The sequence below is a fragment of the Cololabis saira genome, chromosome 1 (assembly GCF_033807715.1).
Source record: "Cololabis saira isolate AMF1-May2022 chromosome 1, fColSai1.1, whole genome shotgun sequence".
Taxonomy (NCBI): domain Eukaryota; kingdom Metazoa; phylum Chordata; class Actinopteri; order Beloniformes; family Belonidae; genus Cololabis; species Cololabis saira.
The window spans coordinates 41,813,163-41,828,638 of NC_084587.1; the positions used below are offsets into that span (position 1 = coordinate 41,813,163).

General features: G+C 44.0%; 1 protein-coding gene across 1 annotated transcript; it reads right to left on the minus strand.

Moving 5' to 3' along the window:
* Positions 1-783: 783 nt before the first annotated feature.
* LOC133453169 (E3 ubiquitin-protein ligase TRIM21-like) lies at positions 784-7,447 on the minus strand. Its single transcript, XM_061733077.1, has 2 exons — positions 7,294-7,447; positions 784-2,510 (listed from the first exon to the last, which is right to left on the minus strand). Exon 2 carries the CDS (start codon positions 2,499-2,501, stop codon positions 852-854), a length of 1,650 nt encoding a protein of 549 aa, XP_061589061.1. The 5' UTR covers positions 2,502-2,510; positions 7,294-7,447; the 3' UTR covers positions 784-851.
* Between the last annotated feature and the right edge of the window lie 8,029 nt (positions 7,448-15,476).

Here is a 15,476-nt window from a genome sequence, read left to right on the forward strand (position 1 = left end):
ATACCGCATTCTCACCGACACAGACACACAATCACGCACGGTTTCCCCCTCCCCGGAGGGGTCCAGCACCGCCAGAAGGCGCCCCAGGCTGCACGGCGGGCCCCGCCAGGCCCGGGTATCCCGACCCACCTATCCCAGGCCGGTGAGGGAACGCGGGTGATGTGGGACCCCCTCCCGCCCCTGGTGTTGAGTGCATGTGATTAATGCCATAAAAACAGGGAGGGGGGAGGGCCAAGTATCGATTTGACACCGACCCCCCCCCCCCCCCTCCCGAACTACGTGTCCTTGTCAAATGTATTTATTAAGTGTTGAATGTGCAGTGTCTATTTTGCTGTTAAAACCGTGAGGCGGGGAGTGCCGGGCCACGCGGGACAATGCCCCCCACGACCCGGACCCCCCGCCCTTCGCCTATGTGCGTATGAATCGTGTAGGGGGGGAAGGAGGGGGAGCGGAGGCCGAAGCCAGGAAGCAGGACCAGCAAAGCCGGCCCTGATAAGACACCCGCGTCCCCCCACCGGCCATCCAGTAGACGGGGGCTGGCCCTCCGAGCCAGGCCAGGGCCCCACCGTACCTCCACGGGCGCCCCCGGCGCCGCCGGAGCCCCCAGACAGAGGGGGAAACGGTCCAACATCCTCCCATTCATACTGACAACATAAGACATAGACACCTGGGAATGGTGCCACCCCGCCGCCGTGCCCGCCCGTGCACCCCCCGGTCAGGGGTGGCCCGATCCCCGGACCCGGCCCCACCCACCCCCGAGGCCACCCCGGCGGACACCCCAAGGGTCACGGAGTCCCCACATCCGCAGGGGCACTTGGCCCCCGCCCAGCGACGGAGGACCAAGGCAGCAATCAGACAGTTTGATTGACAGGACAGATGATCAGAGGAGCAGAGTTTTTACCTCCATAATTGGGACAAGGACAGAAGTACGGGTGTAGTTTATCCCTGAAGGAGCAGCCAGTAAAGGAGTAGATAAGTGCTGCAGCATCTACATCATGAAAGGAGACCAGACCCTCCTCATAATCCACAAACACCCCCAACTTCTCAGGAGGAGAACTGAGATGGAGACGGACTCGAGGATGATCAAGAGCTTTGTACTCGTTTCCATTTCTCAGACAAACAGCCCAGTAACCATTCTGAGTACCCAGTGTGATTTCTCCCTTCCTGTTGATCGACTCTCTGGCCACTCCTACATCCCATTCAGTCTTTCCTTTAACCTGAACCTCAAAGTAAAATCTGCCTGAAGAGAAACTCTGTTTTCCTAAAACACAAACACATGTAGAGAATCTCTCTGGATTATCTGGAAGATTCTTCTTCTTCTTCACATCACCATGATAGACTTGTTTTCCATCATCAGACAGGACGAGTCCAGGATTTGCTGTATCAGGATCAAGAGTCACATCAGCTTCAAACTGCTGGATCCTCCTCAGCTCAGCTTCAAACAGCTTCTTCATCTTTTCTCGGAGGTTCTTCTCCAGCTGGTCCACAGCTCTCACCACAGTCCCCTCATATGAAGGTGGATGGACTCTGACCTCTGTCCAGTTCTTGGTGGGTGGAGCATCTTCCAGGGATGAGAATCTTTGGAGGAGGTGGAGGTGATCTTCAGAGCGTGAGAGCTGCTCCACCTCAGAGCTCCTCTTCTTCAGCTCACAGATTTCCTGTTCCAGATCTTTGATGAAGTCTTCAGCCTGTTTCTCTGCAGTTTTCTGTTTGTCTTCCATCTCCTTCATGAACTCCTTCAGACGTCTCTCAACAGACTCCTTCAGATCAGTGAAGACCTGAACACCTTCTGCTTTCTCTCTGTCTGCAGCATCGTTACTGATCTTCAGAGACTCTTTGATGTCCTGAATCTTCAGTCGTCTCTTCTGGATCATCTGCTGAATCTCAGCCTCTGTCTTCTCCAGATCTGCCTTCTTTCCTTCATATTCTTCTCTCAGAGGAACAAACTCATGATTCTTGTGGTCTAAAACAGAGCAGAGCGTGCAGACACATGTCTGGTCGGTCTTACAGAACAGCTCCAGAGGTTTATCGTGCTTCGTACAAATCCTGTCCTCCAGGTTCTCCACAGGCTCCACCAGCTGATGTCTTTTCAGACGTGAAGCTGTCAGATGAGGCTCCAGGTGAGTCTCACAGTAGGACAGCAGACACACCAGGCAGGACTTCAGGGCCTTCAGTCTGGTTCCAGTGCAGACGTCACAGGGAACTTCTCCTGGTTCTGCAGCTTGTTGCTCTGAGCTGCTGCTGCTGGATTTCTGTTGAGCTTCACGTCTGAACTCAGAAACCATCTCTCTGATGAAGGTGTTGACTTCCAGGTCAGGTCTTCTGGTGAACATCTTTTGACATATGGGACACTTGTAGAGAACATTAACATCCCAGAAATTAGTGATGCAGGTTTTACAGTAGTTGTGTCCACATGGTGTGGTGACTGGATCAGTGAACACATCCAGACAGATGGAGCACAGGAACTGATCTGCAGATCTCAGGTTGCTGCCAGCAGACATGTTATTCCTCTGTGGAAAGACAGATTTGATTTAAAATTCATGACATTTACATAATGGATACTTTCTTTGTGGTCATTAAATTACAGTGACATAGAATGACACTGCAGCTGGCCTTGAAGGACAATTTTCAGTAAAGGAGCTTAAAAAAGCTAATAATTCCATGCAAAATGGGAAGTGTCCAGGACCAGATGGGTTTCTGAGTGAATTTTTCAAGTTCTTGAACCAACCTTCCACTATTTTGCTCTCTTCAGTCAGATCGCTTATCACTAAAAATGATAAAAATCCCCAGGAATGTAGTTCATACACCCTATTTGGCTCTTAAATGTTGACAGTAAAATTATTTCAAAGATACTAGCCTGCCGTTTACAGGTTGTCCTACCCTCAATTATATGTTCACTAAACACATGCTTTCTTCTTGGATTCCTATATTTTTATCCAAATCATCGCTTCTGTCTATAGATAAATTGGTATCTGAATTAATCTGTATATGAATAACCCTCAGAAACCCTTGAATATGCAAAGGCCTGTTACAGTGGCAGCGTCAGCATGGTGGACTCTCTCTTCCTAATTTTCAGTTATATTATCGGGCTGCTAACATAAAAATTCTGCTATATTGGAAGGATTTTTCATCTCACAGCACCGGCAAATGGCTACAACTCAAACGGTTCCTGTGGACCCACCTCTTTCCATGCCCCTTCTTTACTCAAAACTCCCCCTTTCTGAGCCTGTCTCTCGGTGTATTTCAAACCTGACGGTGAAGCATTCCTTTAAGATCTGGAAACAGTTCAGACTATTCTTTAGACTGAATGACCCGTCATTCTACGCTAGGAAAAACAAGAGAGGAGACCGCACACTTTTGCTCCCCAGTGCAGATTTATTTAGCACATCACACGTGACGTTTTGAGCGCATTTTGCTCTTCTTCAGACTAAATGTGGATACAAAAGACGCCCCATTTCAAGCCCTCCCCAGGGGGTCACATGGTATAGAAAAGAAAAAAAATCAATTCAAAACTCCTGGTGTAAAATAAAATACAAAATACATGTATCCAGATATCCAAACATCTTATAACTAGAAAAGGCAACATGAGGCCAGCTGGCCGTCATACATATCTAGTGATAAAAAGAAGACCAGAAAAAAACAAAGGCGCCTCTTAGTTTTAGGATGGATCAACAATAAATGAATTGATTACCTATGGGTGGATTTGTCCTTTGTTCATATCAAGTATATAAGGAATTGAACTCTAATTTATGAGTAAGTCTTTTTAACAGAAATGTGTTCATTTTTTAAATAAAAATACAGCCTTGAATGAACTTTAAAATTTAGCCATCCTAAAACCCGCACTGAGCTCAAGTCTCCTCCTTACTCTCACATGACAGGGTGGGGCTTCTCTGGCCGGACGTAGTGCGTGGAAGGATCACGTTATTCCGGCCGGATCCTCCCCACCCCATCTGGCGCCCTGGTTGGCCAGAGGGGGCATGTATAGCCCAGGACTGCTGCATGTTTTTGTGAGGGTAGCTCCCATTAGCTACCCAAGGGAACACGGGGAGAACATGCAAACTCCACACAGAAAGGCCCTTTCGCCAAACCCACCCAGGGTGTGGGCACTGAAGTCATGGGAGAACTAACACACACTCAGCACCCACAGCGTCCCCGGCGGGAATTAAACCCAGGAACTTCTTGGTTTATGTTCCTTTTTACAAAGATTACTTATAAGTTTGATAAGTATCATGAAATGTGCATGAAGTTTGTTTTATGTAGATTTTCATAAAATGTGAATTGACATTCCCGTCAGTAAAACAGAACATGTGTTCATTGTAAAAAATATGCTATTGCTTGCTTACTGCAGCAAACCGTAGTCCTGCAGGAGCATCAATGCGGTAGTATGATGGTTCGGGTCTTGGTTGCAACAGGTGAAAAGGTTTGATCACATCAAAGGAAAAAATACCTCCAATATTAAACATTTTATGCATAAAAACTTTTGATGTGCAAAAGTTGATCATTGGCGTTGTTTTATGTCACAATGTTAATTTGAAAAGGTTCCTGTTTTTCACCTTAAGCCATCTTTGATTTAGTTAAAGTTAAACGAAAATATTGGATGAGAATCGATAAGCGATCGATAATGGAACTGGAAGCGGTAAATTCTTAACAATTCCCATCCCTAATTTGCAGAGAAGATTTGGTAGATTTTTCATGGGTTCAACCCCATCCTCAGCTTTGCAGCTCCTCCCACAAATGCATGTTCCTGACAAATATAGCGCCATTTACATACGTACATAAATACATGTGCATGTTAATATGTATATACAGTGGTTATGGAAAGTATTCAGACCCCTTAAAATGTTTCCCTAGATTTGTTTCATTGCAGCCATTTGCTAAAATCACAAAAGTTTAATTTTATTTCTCATTAATGTACACTCAGCACCCCATCTTGACTGAAAGAAACAGAAATGTAGAAATGTTTATAAAAATGTATTAAAAACGTAAAACTGAAGCATCACATGGGCATAAGTATTCAGACCCTTTACTGTGAAACTCATATTTAACTCACATGCTGTCCATTTCTTCTGATCCTACCTTGAGATGGTTCTGCTCCTTCATTGGAGTGCAGATGCGTTTAATTAAACTGATTGGACTTGATAAGGAAAGGCACACACCTGTCTATATAAGACTTTACAGCTCACAGTGCATGACAGAGCAAATGAGAATCATGAGGTCAAAAGAACTGCCAATGATCTCAGAGACAGAATTGTGGCAAAGCAAAGATCTGGCCGAGGTTACAAAAGAATGTCTGCAACACTCAAGGTTCCTAAGAGCACATTGGCCTCCATAATCCTCAAATGGAAGAAGTTTGGGACGACCAGAACTCTTCCTAGACCTTGCTGTCCAGACAAACTGAGCAATTGTGGGAGAAGAGCCTCTGTGAGAGAGGTAAAGAGGAACCCAAAGAGATGCAGTAGGGAGATGGGAGAACGTTCCACAAAGTCAACCATCACTGCAGTCCTGCACCAGTCGAGTCTTTATGGCAGAGTGGCCTGATGGAAGCCTTTCCTCAGGGCAAGACATATGCCTGCATAGAATTTGACCAAACTATGAGAAATAAGATTCTCTTGTCTGATGAGACCAAGATTGAATTTCTTGGCATTGATTCTAAGCAGTATGTGTGGAGAAAAGCAGGCCCTGCTCATCACCTGCCCAACACAATCCCCACAGTGAAACATGGTGGTGGCAGCATCATGGGGTGTTTTTCAGCTGCAGGGACAGGACGACTGGTTGCAATTGAAGGAAAGATGAATGCGGTCAAGTACAGAGATATGCAGAAAACCTCTTCCAGAGTGCTCAGGACCTCAGAAGGTTCACCTTCCAACAAGACAATGACCCTAAGCAGCTAAAATAACAAAGGAGTGGATTCGGAACAACTCTGGGACTATTCGTGACTGGCCCAGCCAGAGCCCTGACATAAACATAAACATAAACATGAGCATCTCTGGGGTGATTTGAAAATGACTGTCCACCAACATTCACCATCCAACCTGACAGAACTGGAGAGGATCCCAGAATTCAGGTGTGAAAAACTTGTTGCATCGTTCCCAAGAAGACTCATGGCTGTACTCGCTCAAAAGGTTTCTACTCAATACTGAGAAAAGGGTCTGAATACTTATGACCATGTGATATTTCAGTTTTTCTTTTTCTTTTTCTTTCTGTCAAGATGGGGTGCTGAGTGTACATTAATGAGAATTAAAATGAACTTTTTTGGTTTTAGCAAATGGCTGCAATGAAAGAAAGAGGGAAAAATGTAAAGGGGACTGAATACTTTACGTACCCACTGTATGTCCATTTTCTTCAAAGTCAAGGTTTTCTCTTTCATTGTTTTGAAGAAAAGTTTTGCAGGATGAGATATGGAGAGAGAGACAACTACTAGAGTTACGTTCAGAAAGACACAGTTCAATGGAAACCCCTCCCCCACACAGTTATGAAATTCAGTTTCACTTTTGCAAAAAAGTGTCATGGAAAAACACAACCATAAACAGAATTGAAACACTAAGTCTTAGGGACAAATTACAATCATCTTTTGACTTGACAAACGTGTTCTTGGACTGTAGGAGGAAACTGGAGGACCTGAAGTAAACCCACTCAAGCATGAGGAGAAGATGGAAACTGCACACACACACATGCTGCTGCTGGGATTCAACCCACAAACTTTGTTGCTCTGTCCAACGGTCCAACTGCCAAGCCACCCTGCTGCTTTGGTGATGTGTTTCTAAGCAACTATCAACATGGGTTTTGGATGCTGTGCTGCTTCCAGAACATCTGATGTTCCTCGTCCTATTTCCAAACCTATTATGATAACCATATAAGATGTGCAATATCTGTCAATCTGCCAGTCTACCTCACAACACTCCACCTGCTTTTCTGAACTGTTTCTTAACTGTATATACTGTTCATATCCTGTGTTTATACATATTTTATACGTATCTTTTTGTATTTTTATATATTTTTTATTTCTGACTTTTCAGTCTTTTTACCCCTCCCCTACATGTGTGTGCTAAGTGTACTGCTGCCAACAAAATAAGTTTCCCCACTGAGGGAGAAAATAAAGGATATCTTATCTTATCTTATGACAACAGAACATGAAAGTGAAGCTGCTCAGGAACAAAAATCTTGCTCTCTCGTTCTAATGCGGTGCAGTCCTTCATGGTTTGTTAGTGAAGTCCAATTTACCAGTGATGCTGACACGAAGGAGTGGAAGTGAAAAGTCGTGTTGAAGCAGGAAATGTGATGAGCTGTACTCACCAGTGTTTCAGAGACTCTGCTGTTGTGGAGGAAAACCCGATGGACTCGCTTGGACCTTCTTTCAGAGACGAACACGACTCTTCTGGACTGGATTTTGTAAAAGCTGCTTTACATCTGATGTGACTTCCTGCTAGACATGTTCCTGTTGCTGCAGAAAACCCCACCCTCATTTCCTGTTTTCGAGCTGTAGGATGTAATGTAGGATTTAATATGTTTTACAAGACACAAGGGCACGTATTCAGAGGAAAAAGTGGCTGATTTTAGCCAAGCTCCTACAAACGCTTTTTTTTTTCAAACGCCGCGTCATATGACGCAGCACTGGGGAGACGTCTCCACAGCTCTGCCCATCTTACTGCGCAGACCCCGGGTAGCCGGGTATCTGCTTAACCGAAGATATTTTCCTACGTTTGGACCTGTCATCCACATGAAAACGCAAATAAACGAATGTTTAAAAAAACTGCGGGCAAAGTGAAGATTTTTGAAAACTCAGTTTATGTAGATGCGTGTAGGCAGAGACAGAGAGCAGTTTTGCGTTTTCGAACGTCACATTATGCTCCAAAACAACAACAAATGTGCTCTGAGTCAGACGTCTAACGTGCGACTCAGAACTACAGATGATCCACTATCTGTCCTCCAAGCTATTTATTAAATAAATGGTCTCTGCTCTTGACCACCGTTTACTGCGTTACACCGACGCAGAGCCTACGGCGTAGGGTACGCGGCGACGCGCAGCCCTACGCCGTACCCTACGGCGTACCCTACGGCGTAGGGCTGCGTCGATTAACGCGGCAGCTCCGTGGTGGGACACGGGGGAGCTCGAGCTCGTTACCCGAGAAGGAGACGCGGATCCCGGGGAAACTGCGCTGCGGAGGTGGCCCGGAGGCTGGAGGAACAGATGATCTACAGGTTTGGAATGCTTATGAATGTGGTCGAAAACGCTGATCTTCGGTTAAGTGTGGAATTTTTTTTTTTTTTTTAACAATGATGTAATGTGGATACAAATTATTTTATAAACGAGGGGGAGGGGGGGGGGGGGTATTTGGTTTTAAAAATACCCGGCTATTTTGGATGCACTTTATCAGAAAAAAGAGAAGATAATAAGCCTGATTTCTGTTTAGAAAGTACAAACGTAGACAGATTACAAGTACTCACCCATTTTTAAGGAGTTTCGGAGTTTCTTTCAGGAGCACGGGCGGGTGCTGCAGTGAATAAAGGCGGATTTATGGTTCCGCTTAAAATCGACGGCGTAGCCTACGGTGTAGGGTACGCAGCGCACGCAGCGTTCGGTGCGTCGCCGCGTAACCTATGCCGTAGGGTCTGCGTTGGTGTAACGCGGACCCATAAATCAGCCTTTTAAAAAGCGAGTTTCAGCTGTCAATCAAAAGAACGTGGGGGGCCTAACGGGTTCGTAATTATAAGGCTGTGGCCCGTCATATTGGTGTGAATACACATTCACAACCTCTTCAGTGTCACAACTAACATTAAGATCCATTATTTTTCCTATTGTTGAAATTCACCGCACTCCCTCCCGCTACGTCACTTCCGGTTCAGCTTTTTCAGATGCAGAAGTAAAATACTCTCACAAAAACAACTCTGGAGGTCACTGTAGTATATATTTATGCATATTTCAATGAAAATTCAGTTCCTGACTTCCGGTGTAGCGACTAATGGACTAGGACGTGTTTTTTTGAGCTCCTGCAACAACCTTTAAAAATATCTATTTTTGGTACAGCTTTTTCATCTTCCTTCGGTTTATTTTTCCCGACCTTCATTATTCTACTTTGGCCCCGTATTTTTGCCGACCAAAATGCCTCCAAAACTCAAACCATCCGCACCACCCCCGCGGCCCTCTCCGCACGCAGCATCCCCGCCTCGTGGTGACCCCCCGTCCAGCCTGGCCGAGGCCGCCGGGGCCGCTCCTTCACACGACTTTAAGGCCGAGCTGCTCGCATCACTCCGCGTTGAGATGGCGGCTGTTTTTAAATCGGAGCTTCAGGCTGCTTTAAATGAAAACCTGTCGAGCATCAAGACTGAGCTGCAAGCGGTGAAGTCGGAATTATCAAAAAGCATTACAAACATCCAGTCTGATGTGCGCGCTCTGAAGAACACCGTGGTTGAAATGGAAACATCTCTTTCATCCTGCACCGATGACATCACAACCTTACAGGCTAAAGTGGAGCATCTGTCAGCTGAACTGATGAGGCTGGATGGTAAATGCGAGGATCTGGAGGCGAGATCCCGGCGCAATAACATACGGATCGTGGGAATTCCTGAAGATTTTTCCACCTCTTCTGCTGTTACGGATATTCCCTCTCTGCTCAAGGAGGCTTTCAGCCTGGAGAAGGAGCCTCTCCTGGACCGGGCGCACCGCACCCTCCAGCCGAAGCCGAAGCCCGGAGAGCGCCCTCGTCCCATCATCGCCCGTCTGCACTATCATACAGACTGTGTGGATATATTGCGCCGAGCCAGGGCTCAGCAACGGATTACGTGTGGAGAGTTGACTTTTTCTGTCTTTCCCGACCACACCCAGAAGACGGCCCGTGCCCGAGCCGCCTTTAATGACGTCCGCCGCCGGCTCCGCGAGATCCCGGGGATCCGCTACGGTCTGCTGTACCCCGCCCGCCTCCGCATCACCCACAACGGCGCAGAAAGGGAGTTCAGGTCGGCAGAGGAGGCCAGCGCTGTCATCACGTCGCTCAAAGTCTAGTTGAACTTTTTTCAGTTCATCAGTGTCGTTTTTTTTTTTTTTTTTTCTCTCCCATATATACACGGTATGTGGTTTTCAGTTTAACTCGGTCGTGATTGGTTGTACCTCTCTGTTAATGTTGCTGGGCTTGCAGGAGCTCAACACGAAGCTTGTTAGTTATTATCTTGTTAGTTATGCTTAAAGCCGTAAGTGTTCTTTTCAGGGATCTGACTCCTTCTGGAGTTTGCACTGGGTTCTCCATCGTTTGGGGATGGGGTCGTTGTAAGTGCAATTGGGGGGTGGGGGGTGGGGGGTTCAGTAGGTTAAGTTTGTTGTTGTTTTCAATTTTCCCCCTTTTTTTATTTATTTATTTATTTATTTTTTTTTTTTTCTCCCCCTTTTTTTTTTTTTTTTTTTTTTTTTATTTATTTATTTTTTTTCTTCTTCTTTCCTCTTTCTTTCTTTCTTTCTTTCTTTCCTCCCTCCATCCCTTTCTTTCCTTTCCTTCCTTGGGGATCCGCATTCGGTACATCTCTATCTTTAGGAATTTAACATATGGCCACTAATACTGGTACTTCTGTGAGGTTGTTGAGCTGGAATATTAAAGGCATGGGGAGTCCAATTAAGAGATCGAGAATATTTGCTCACCTGAGACGTCTTAAAGCTGACTTAGTGCTCCTTCAGGAAACCCACATGCGCACCAAAGACCAGGTCAGACTTAAATGTCCCTGGGTTTCTGAGGTGTTTCACTCTGATTTCAACTCTAAGGCCAGGGGGGTTGCTATATTAATTGGTAAGTCAATGCAGTTTTCAGCATCTAAGGTGATTTCAGACAAAAACGGCAGATACTTAATTGTGGCGGGTACGCTATTTCATATTCCCATATTATTAGTTAATATATATGCCCCCAATTTTGACAACCCACACTTTATGAACAAGCTTTTTGAATGTCTCCCCTCATTGAACGACAGTCTTCTTATAATTGGCGGGGATATGAACTGCGTAATTGACCCCAAACTAGACCGCTCCAGCCCACGAAATCTGACTCCTTCTTCAATGTCGAGGTCTCTTTCAGATTTTGTGTCCAAGAACGGTTGCACCGATCCTTGGAGATTTTATAACCCTTGTACCAAAAAATATTCCTTCTTTTCTCAGATGCATCAATCTTTCTCTCGGATTGATTATTATTTTATTGATGCTAAACTAATTCCCAAAGTACTGTCTGTTGATTATCATCCTATTGTGATCTCCGACCACGCTCCTCTTTCTTTGGATATTCAGTTCTCTTCACAGCCACGCTACTCAACATCTTGGAGGTTCAATACATTACTTCTCTCAGATGATAAGTTCACCAATTTTATTACAACTAAAATTGATGATTACATCTCTATAAATCAAAATGATATGGAACCAATTTCATCTTCACTGCTGTGGGAATCATTAAAAGCATATTTGCGGGGACAAATTATCTCCTTCTCTGCTCACTTGAATAAGTCCCGGAAAGCCAAATTACAAGAACTCTCTATTAAGATCACAAAATTGGACCAACAACTTGCTACTTGCCCCTCTCCCAGTTTTCTTAAGCAACGTGTCGATTTACAGACTGAATTTGATCTCCTTACCACTAATGACGCAGAGCGACTTCTCTTACGATCACGCTCCGTATATTATGAACATGGAGACAAGGCAAGTCGGCTCATGGCTCATCAGCTACGTCGCCAGGCAGCCTCACGTATGATCCTTCAGATAAAAGATTCATCAGGCTCATTGCATCAGGATCCCACCGCCATTAATTCTGTCTTTCACTCATTTTATTCCTCTTTATATACGTCTGAATCTCCATCTGGCTCCACTGAATTGAATTAATTCTTAGATAGCCTCAACTTTCCTGTTATAGGCTCCGATGCTGCTAAAAATCTTGACTCGCCATTAACGGTACAAGAAATTAATCTCGCTGTGAGAAGTATGCAAAATAACAAAGCTCCTGGCCCTGATGGATTTCCAGTGGAATTTTTTAAGAAATTTCAGGATAAATTGTCCCCTTTATTGCATGCTGTTTATAAGGAATCACTGGAACATGGCACTCTCCCTCCCACTTTAAGGCAAGCCTCCATAAGTCTCCTCTTAAAAAAAGATAAGGATCCAACTCTCTGCGGCTCATACAGACCTCTTTCGTTAATAAATGTAGATGCTAAGATCCTTGCTAAAGCCTTGGCTTATCGCTTGGAGAACATTGTGCCAACTATTGTCTCAAATGAACAGACAGGATTTGTTAAGGGGCGACAGTTATTCTTTAATGTGCGGACACTTTTAAATATTATTCACTCTAAAACTATCACCACAACACCTGAAGTCGTAATCTCAGTCGATGCTGAAAAGGCATTTGATAGGATTGAATGGGACTATTTATTTACTGTACTGAAGAAGTTTGGGCTGGGGAATGGGTTCATTTCTTTGATTCGTCTCCTTTACACGTCTCCACAAGCAAGCGTTTCCACTAATGGCATTCAGTCCAATTTTTTTACTCTAGCCCGTGGCACCAGACAGGGGTGTCCCCTCTCTCCCCTATTATTCGCACTAGCTATAGAGCCCCTGTCAATCTTTCTGAGGTCCTCCCCCACTTTTACTGGGATCTCCCGATTGGGAACAGAATATAAGCTGTCACTTTACGCTGATGACTTACTGTTATATGTCTCGGATCCTGTCCTCTCCATTCCTTCAATTTTATCTGCTTTCCAGAGATTCGGGTCTTTCTCAGGCTATAAAGTGAACGTATCTAAAAGTGAATGCTATCCCATTAATGACTCAGCAACACAGCTCGTACAGTCAGATATCCCTTTTAAGATTAGTCCTTCCGGCTTTAGGTATCTTGGGATCAACGTAACCAGAACGTTAAGCTCTCTTTTTTCTGCTAATCTCTCACCTTTAATGTCTACAATTAAATCTGACCTCCATAGATGGAAAAGCTTACCTCTTTCATTAATTGGAAGAATTAACGCAGTTAAAATGAATATTTTGCCCAAATTTCTATTTCTGTTCCATTGTCTTCCACTTTTCTTACCAAAACACTTTTTTAAAATAATTGATCAAACTATTTCTGACTTCTTATGGTGTGGGAAGGCTCCTAGAATCCGCAAATCCACACTTCAGAGATGTAAATTCAATGGCGGACTGGCACTTCCCAATTTCCAACTGTATTATTGGGCAGCACATATTCAAAAAATTTCATTTTGGTTCAAATCGGTGAATATGCCATGGTGTAAATTGGAGGCACAGTCATGCATTTCATCCTCTTTACCTGCTCTACTTACCTCATCTATTCCATCCAACCTCTCTGTCTTTACAAATAATCAAGTGGTTCACTCCACACTTAAAATTTGGTATCAATTTAGGAAACACTTCAAATTTAAGTCAGCATCTACTTTAGCTCCATTACTGAACAATCATTTATTTCGACCTCCGCTTACAGATTCAACCTTTCTCATATGGCATAATAAGGGCCTGAAAAGTTTTGGAGATCTTTACAAGGATGGTATCTTTCGCAGCTTTGCAGATCTCTCAGGTGAATTTAATCTCCCGCCTTCTCATCTCTTTCGATACTTTCAGATTAGACACTGCGCTAAAGCTTTGTTTCCAGTTTTTCCATCCTCTCCGCCGACTCTACAGTGGGAGGTGCTTTTAAACCATGATCCACTTCAAAAATCACTGATCTCTAAGGTTTACGATGACCTTCTGTCTTTCGATCTCTCTCCAGTTATTAAAGTTAGGGCTGCCTGGGAAGATGAACTGGATCTAAATTTGGAGGATGACTGGTGGGACGCTGCTCTTAAAAAAATGTACACAAGTTCATCCTGCGCTCGTCTTACACTTATACAGTTTAAAGTACTGTTTAGAGTCCACTTTTCTAAAGCTCGACTCTCACAGATCTATCCCAGTGTCACTGACGAATGCGACAAATGTCATGCCTCGTCCTGCAATTTAACCCATATGTTTTACTCTTGCCCACTACTTTCTCGCTTTTGGTCGAATTATTTTGACACCATGTCAAAAATACTCTCGGTGAATATAAAAGTCTCCCCCCATGTTGCCATATTCGGGCTCCCAGAGGACCATGGCCGGTTTACTTCAAACCAAAAAGACATTTTGGCTTTTACTTCCTTACTGGCAAGACGCCACCTTCTTCTCCACTGGAAGTCGACTAAGGCTCCTTCTAGTACCCAGTGGCTCAACGACACCATGTTTTTTCTGAAGCTGGAAAAGATTAAATATTCACTGAAGGGTAGTTGCAACAAATTTTATAATAAGTGGCTTCCCTTTCTTACATTCTTCCACTCTCTCCAGTCCCTGCCTCCTGATTGACGGATCCCCCCCCTCCCTCTCTTCTCTCATTCCTTTCTTTCTTCCTCCTTTTTATTTATCTTTTTATTTACTTTTCTTTTGTTTTTGGTTTTTTTTTTTTTTTTCCCCCTTTTTATTCATCTATTTTTTTAATTCATACTGTTTAGCTTAAATACTTAAATATTACTTGTATATAAGAATATAATAATTTTCGTGTATTTGTCATTGTTTTGTGTGGATTTTTTGTTCTGTTCTTAATTCCAAAAAAAAAAAAAAAAAAAGGAGGTAGACTGTATATCTTTTTTTTGTTTATTCCTGTTCAACTGTGCCTTACCCCCTAATAAAAATATCAAAACAAAAAGAAAATTCAGTTCCTACATTATTTTCCTACACATTGATTCACAGGGGTCTCCAACCTGCAATATGCTCTTTAAGTTTCTGCTCATGTCCTTTTAAGATGCATTTTAACTTAACTCATGTTCCATTGTTTATTTGTTTTGTATCGTTTAACTGACCAATCATTGTTTCATCACATACATGTAGCTTGTAAAAGGGTTCTTTGAGGTTGAGGTTTATGTCTGACTGGTTTTAACGGTAACTCATCAGTGTTGCAACCCCTAAACAGAACTGCAACATCCAGACACTGAAACCCTCCCAGCACACGTGAAACATGTCCTCACAAAGGTAATGTTCTGAGACTGGAAGGAGGTCAAGTTGATCAGGGTTCATGAGAGTTGGAGGAATGCTGGAGGAAGCGGCGTTTCCTACTTTTTTAAACTGTGTTTTTCAGTGTTTCTGCTTTTTGGACTACTTTGTCTACTTTGTGGACTTTTTCAATGTGCATCAGGTGACCCTTTCAGCCATGACTCCTCTGCTCACGCAGGGGACCCACTGCTAGCCCTCCATCGCTCTGGACTACTCCACGTCGGGAAACCAGAGATGAAAAACAGAGGTGCGGAGGAAACGGAAAGGCTGTCAGATTGGTTTTGAGACATAACCCGTTTACCATCTGTTAACACGGGAAGTACGCCGTTTTCCACACACGTCAGGATGTTGAAAAATTCAACATGTTCTGCCACATCTCCCTAAGTAACGAGGGGTTTGATAAATAAACGTTTGAACTCTGCTGATTTTCACCCGAACAAGAAAGAAAACCACG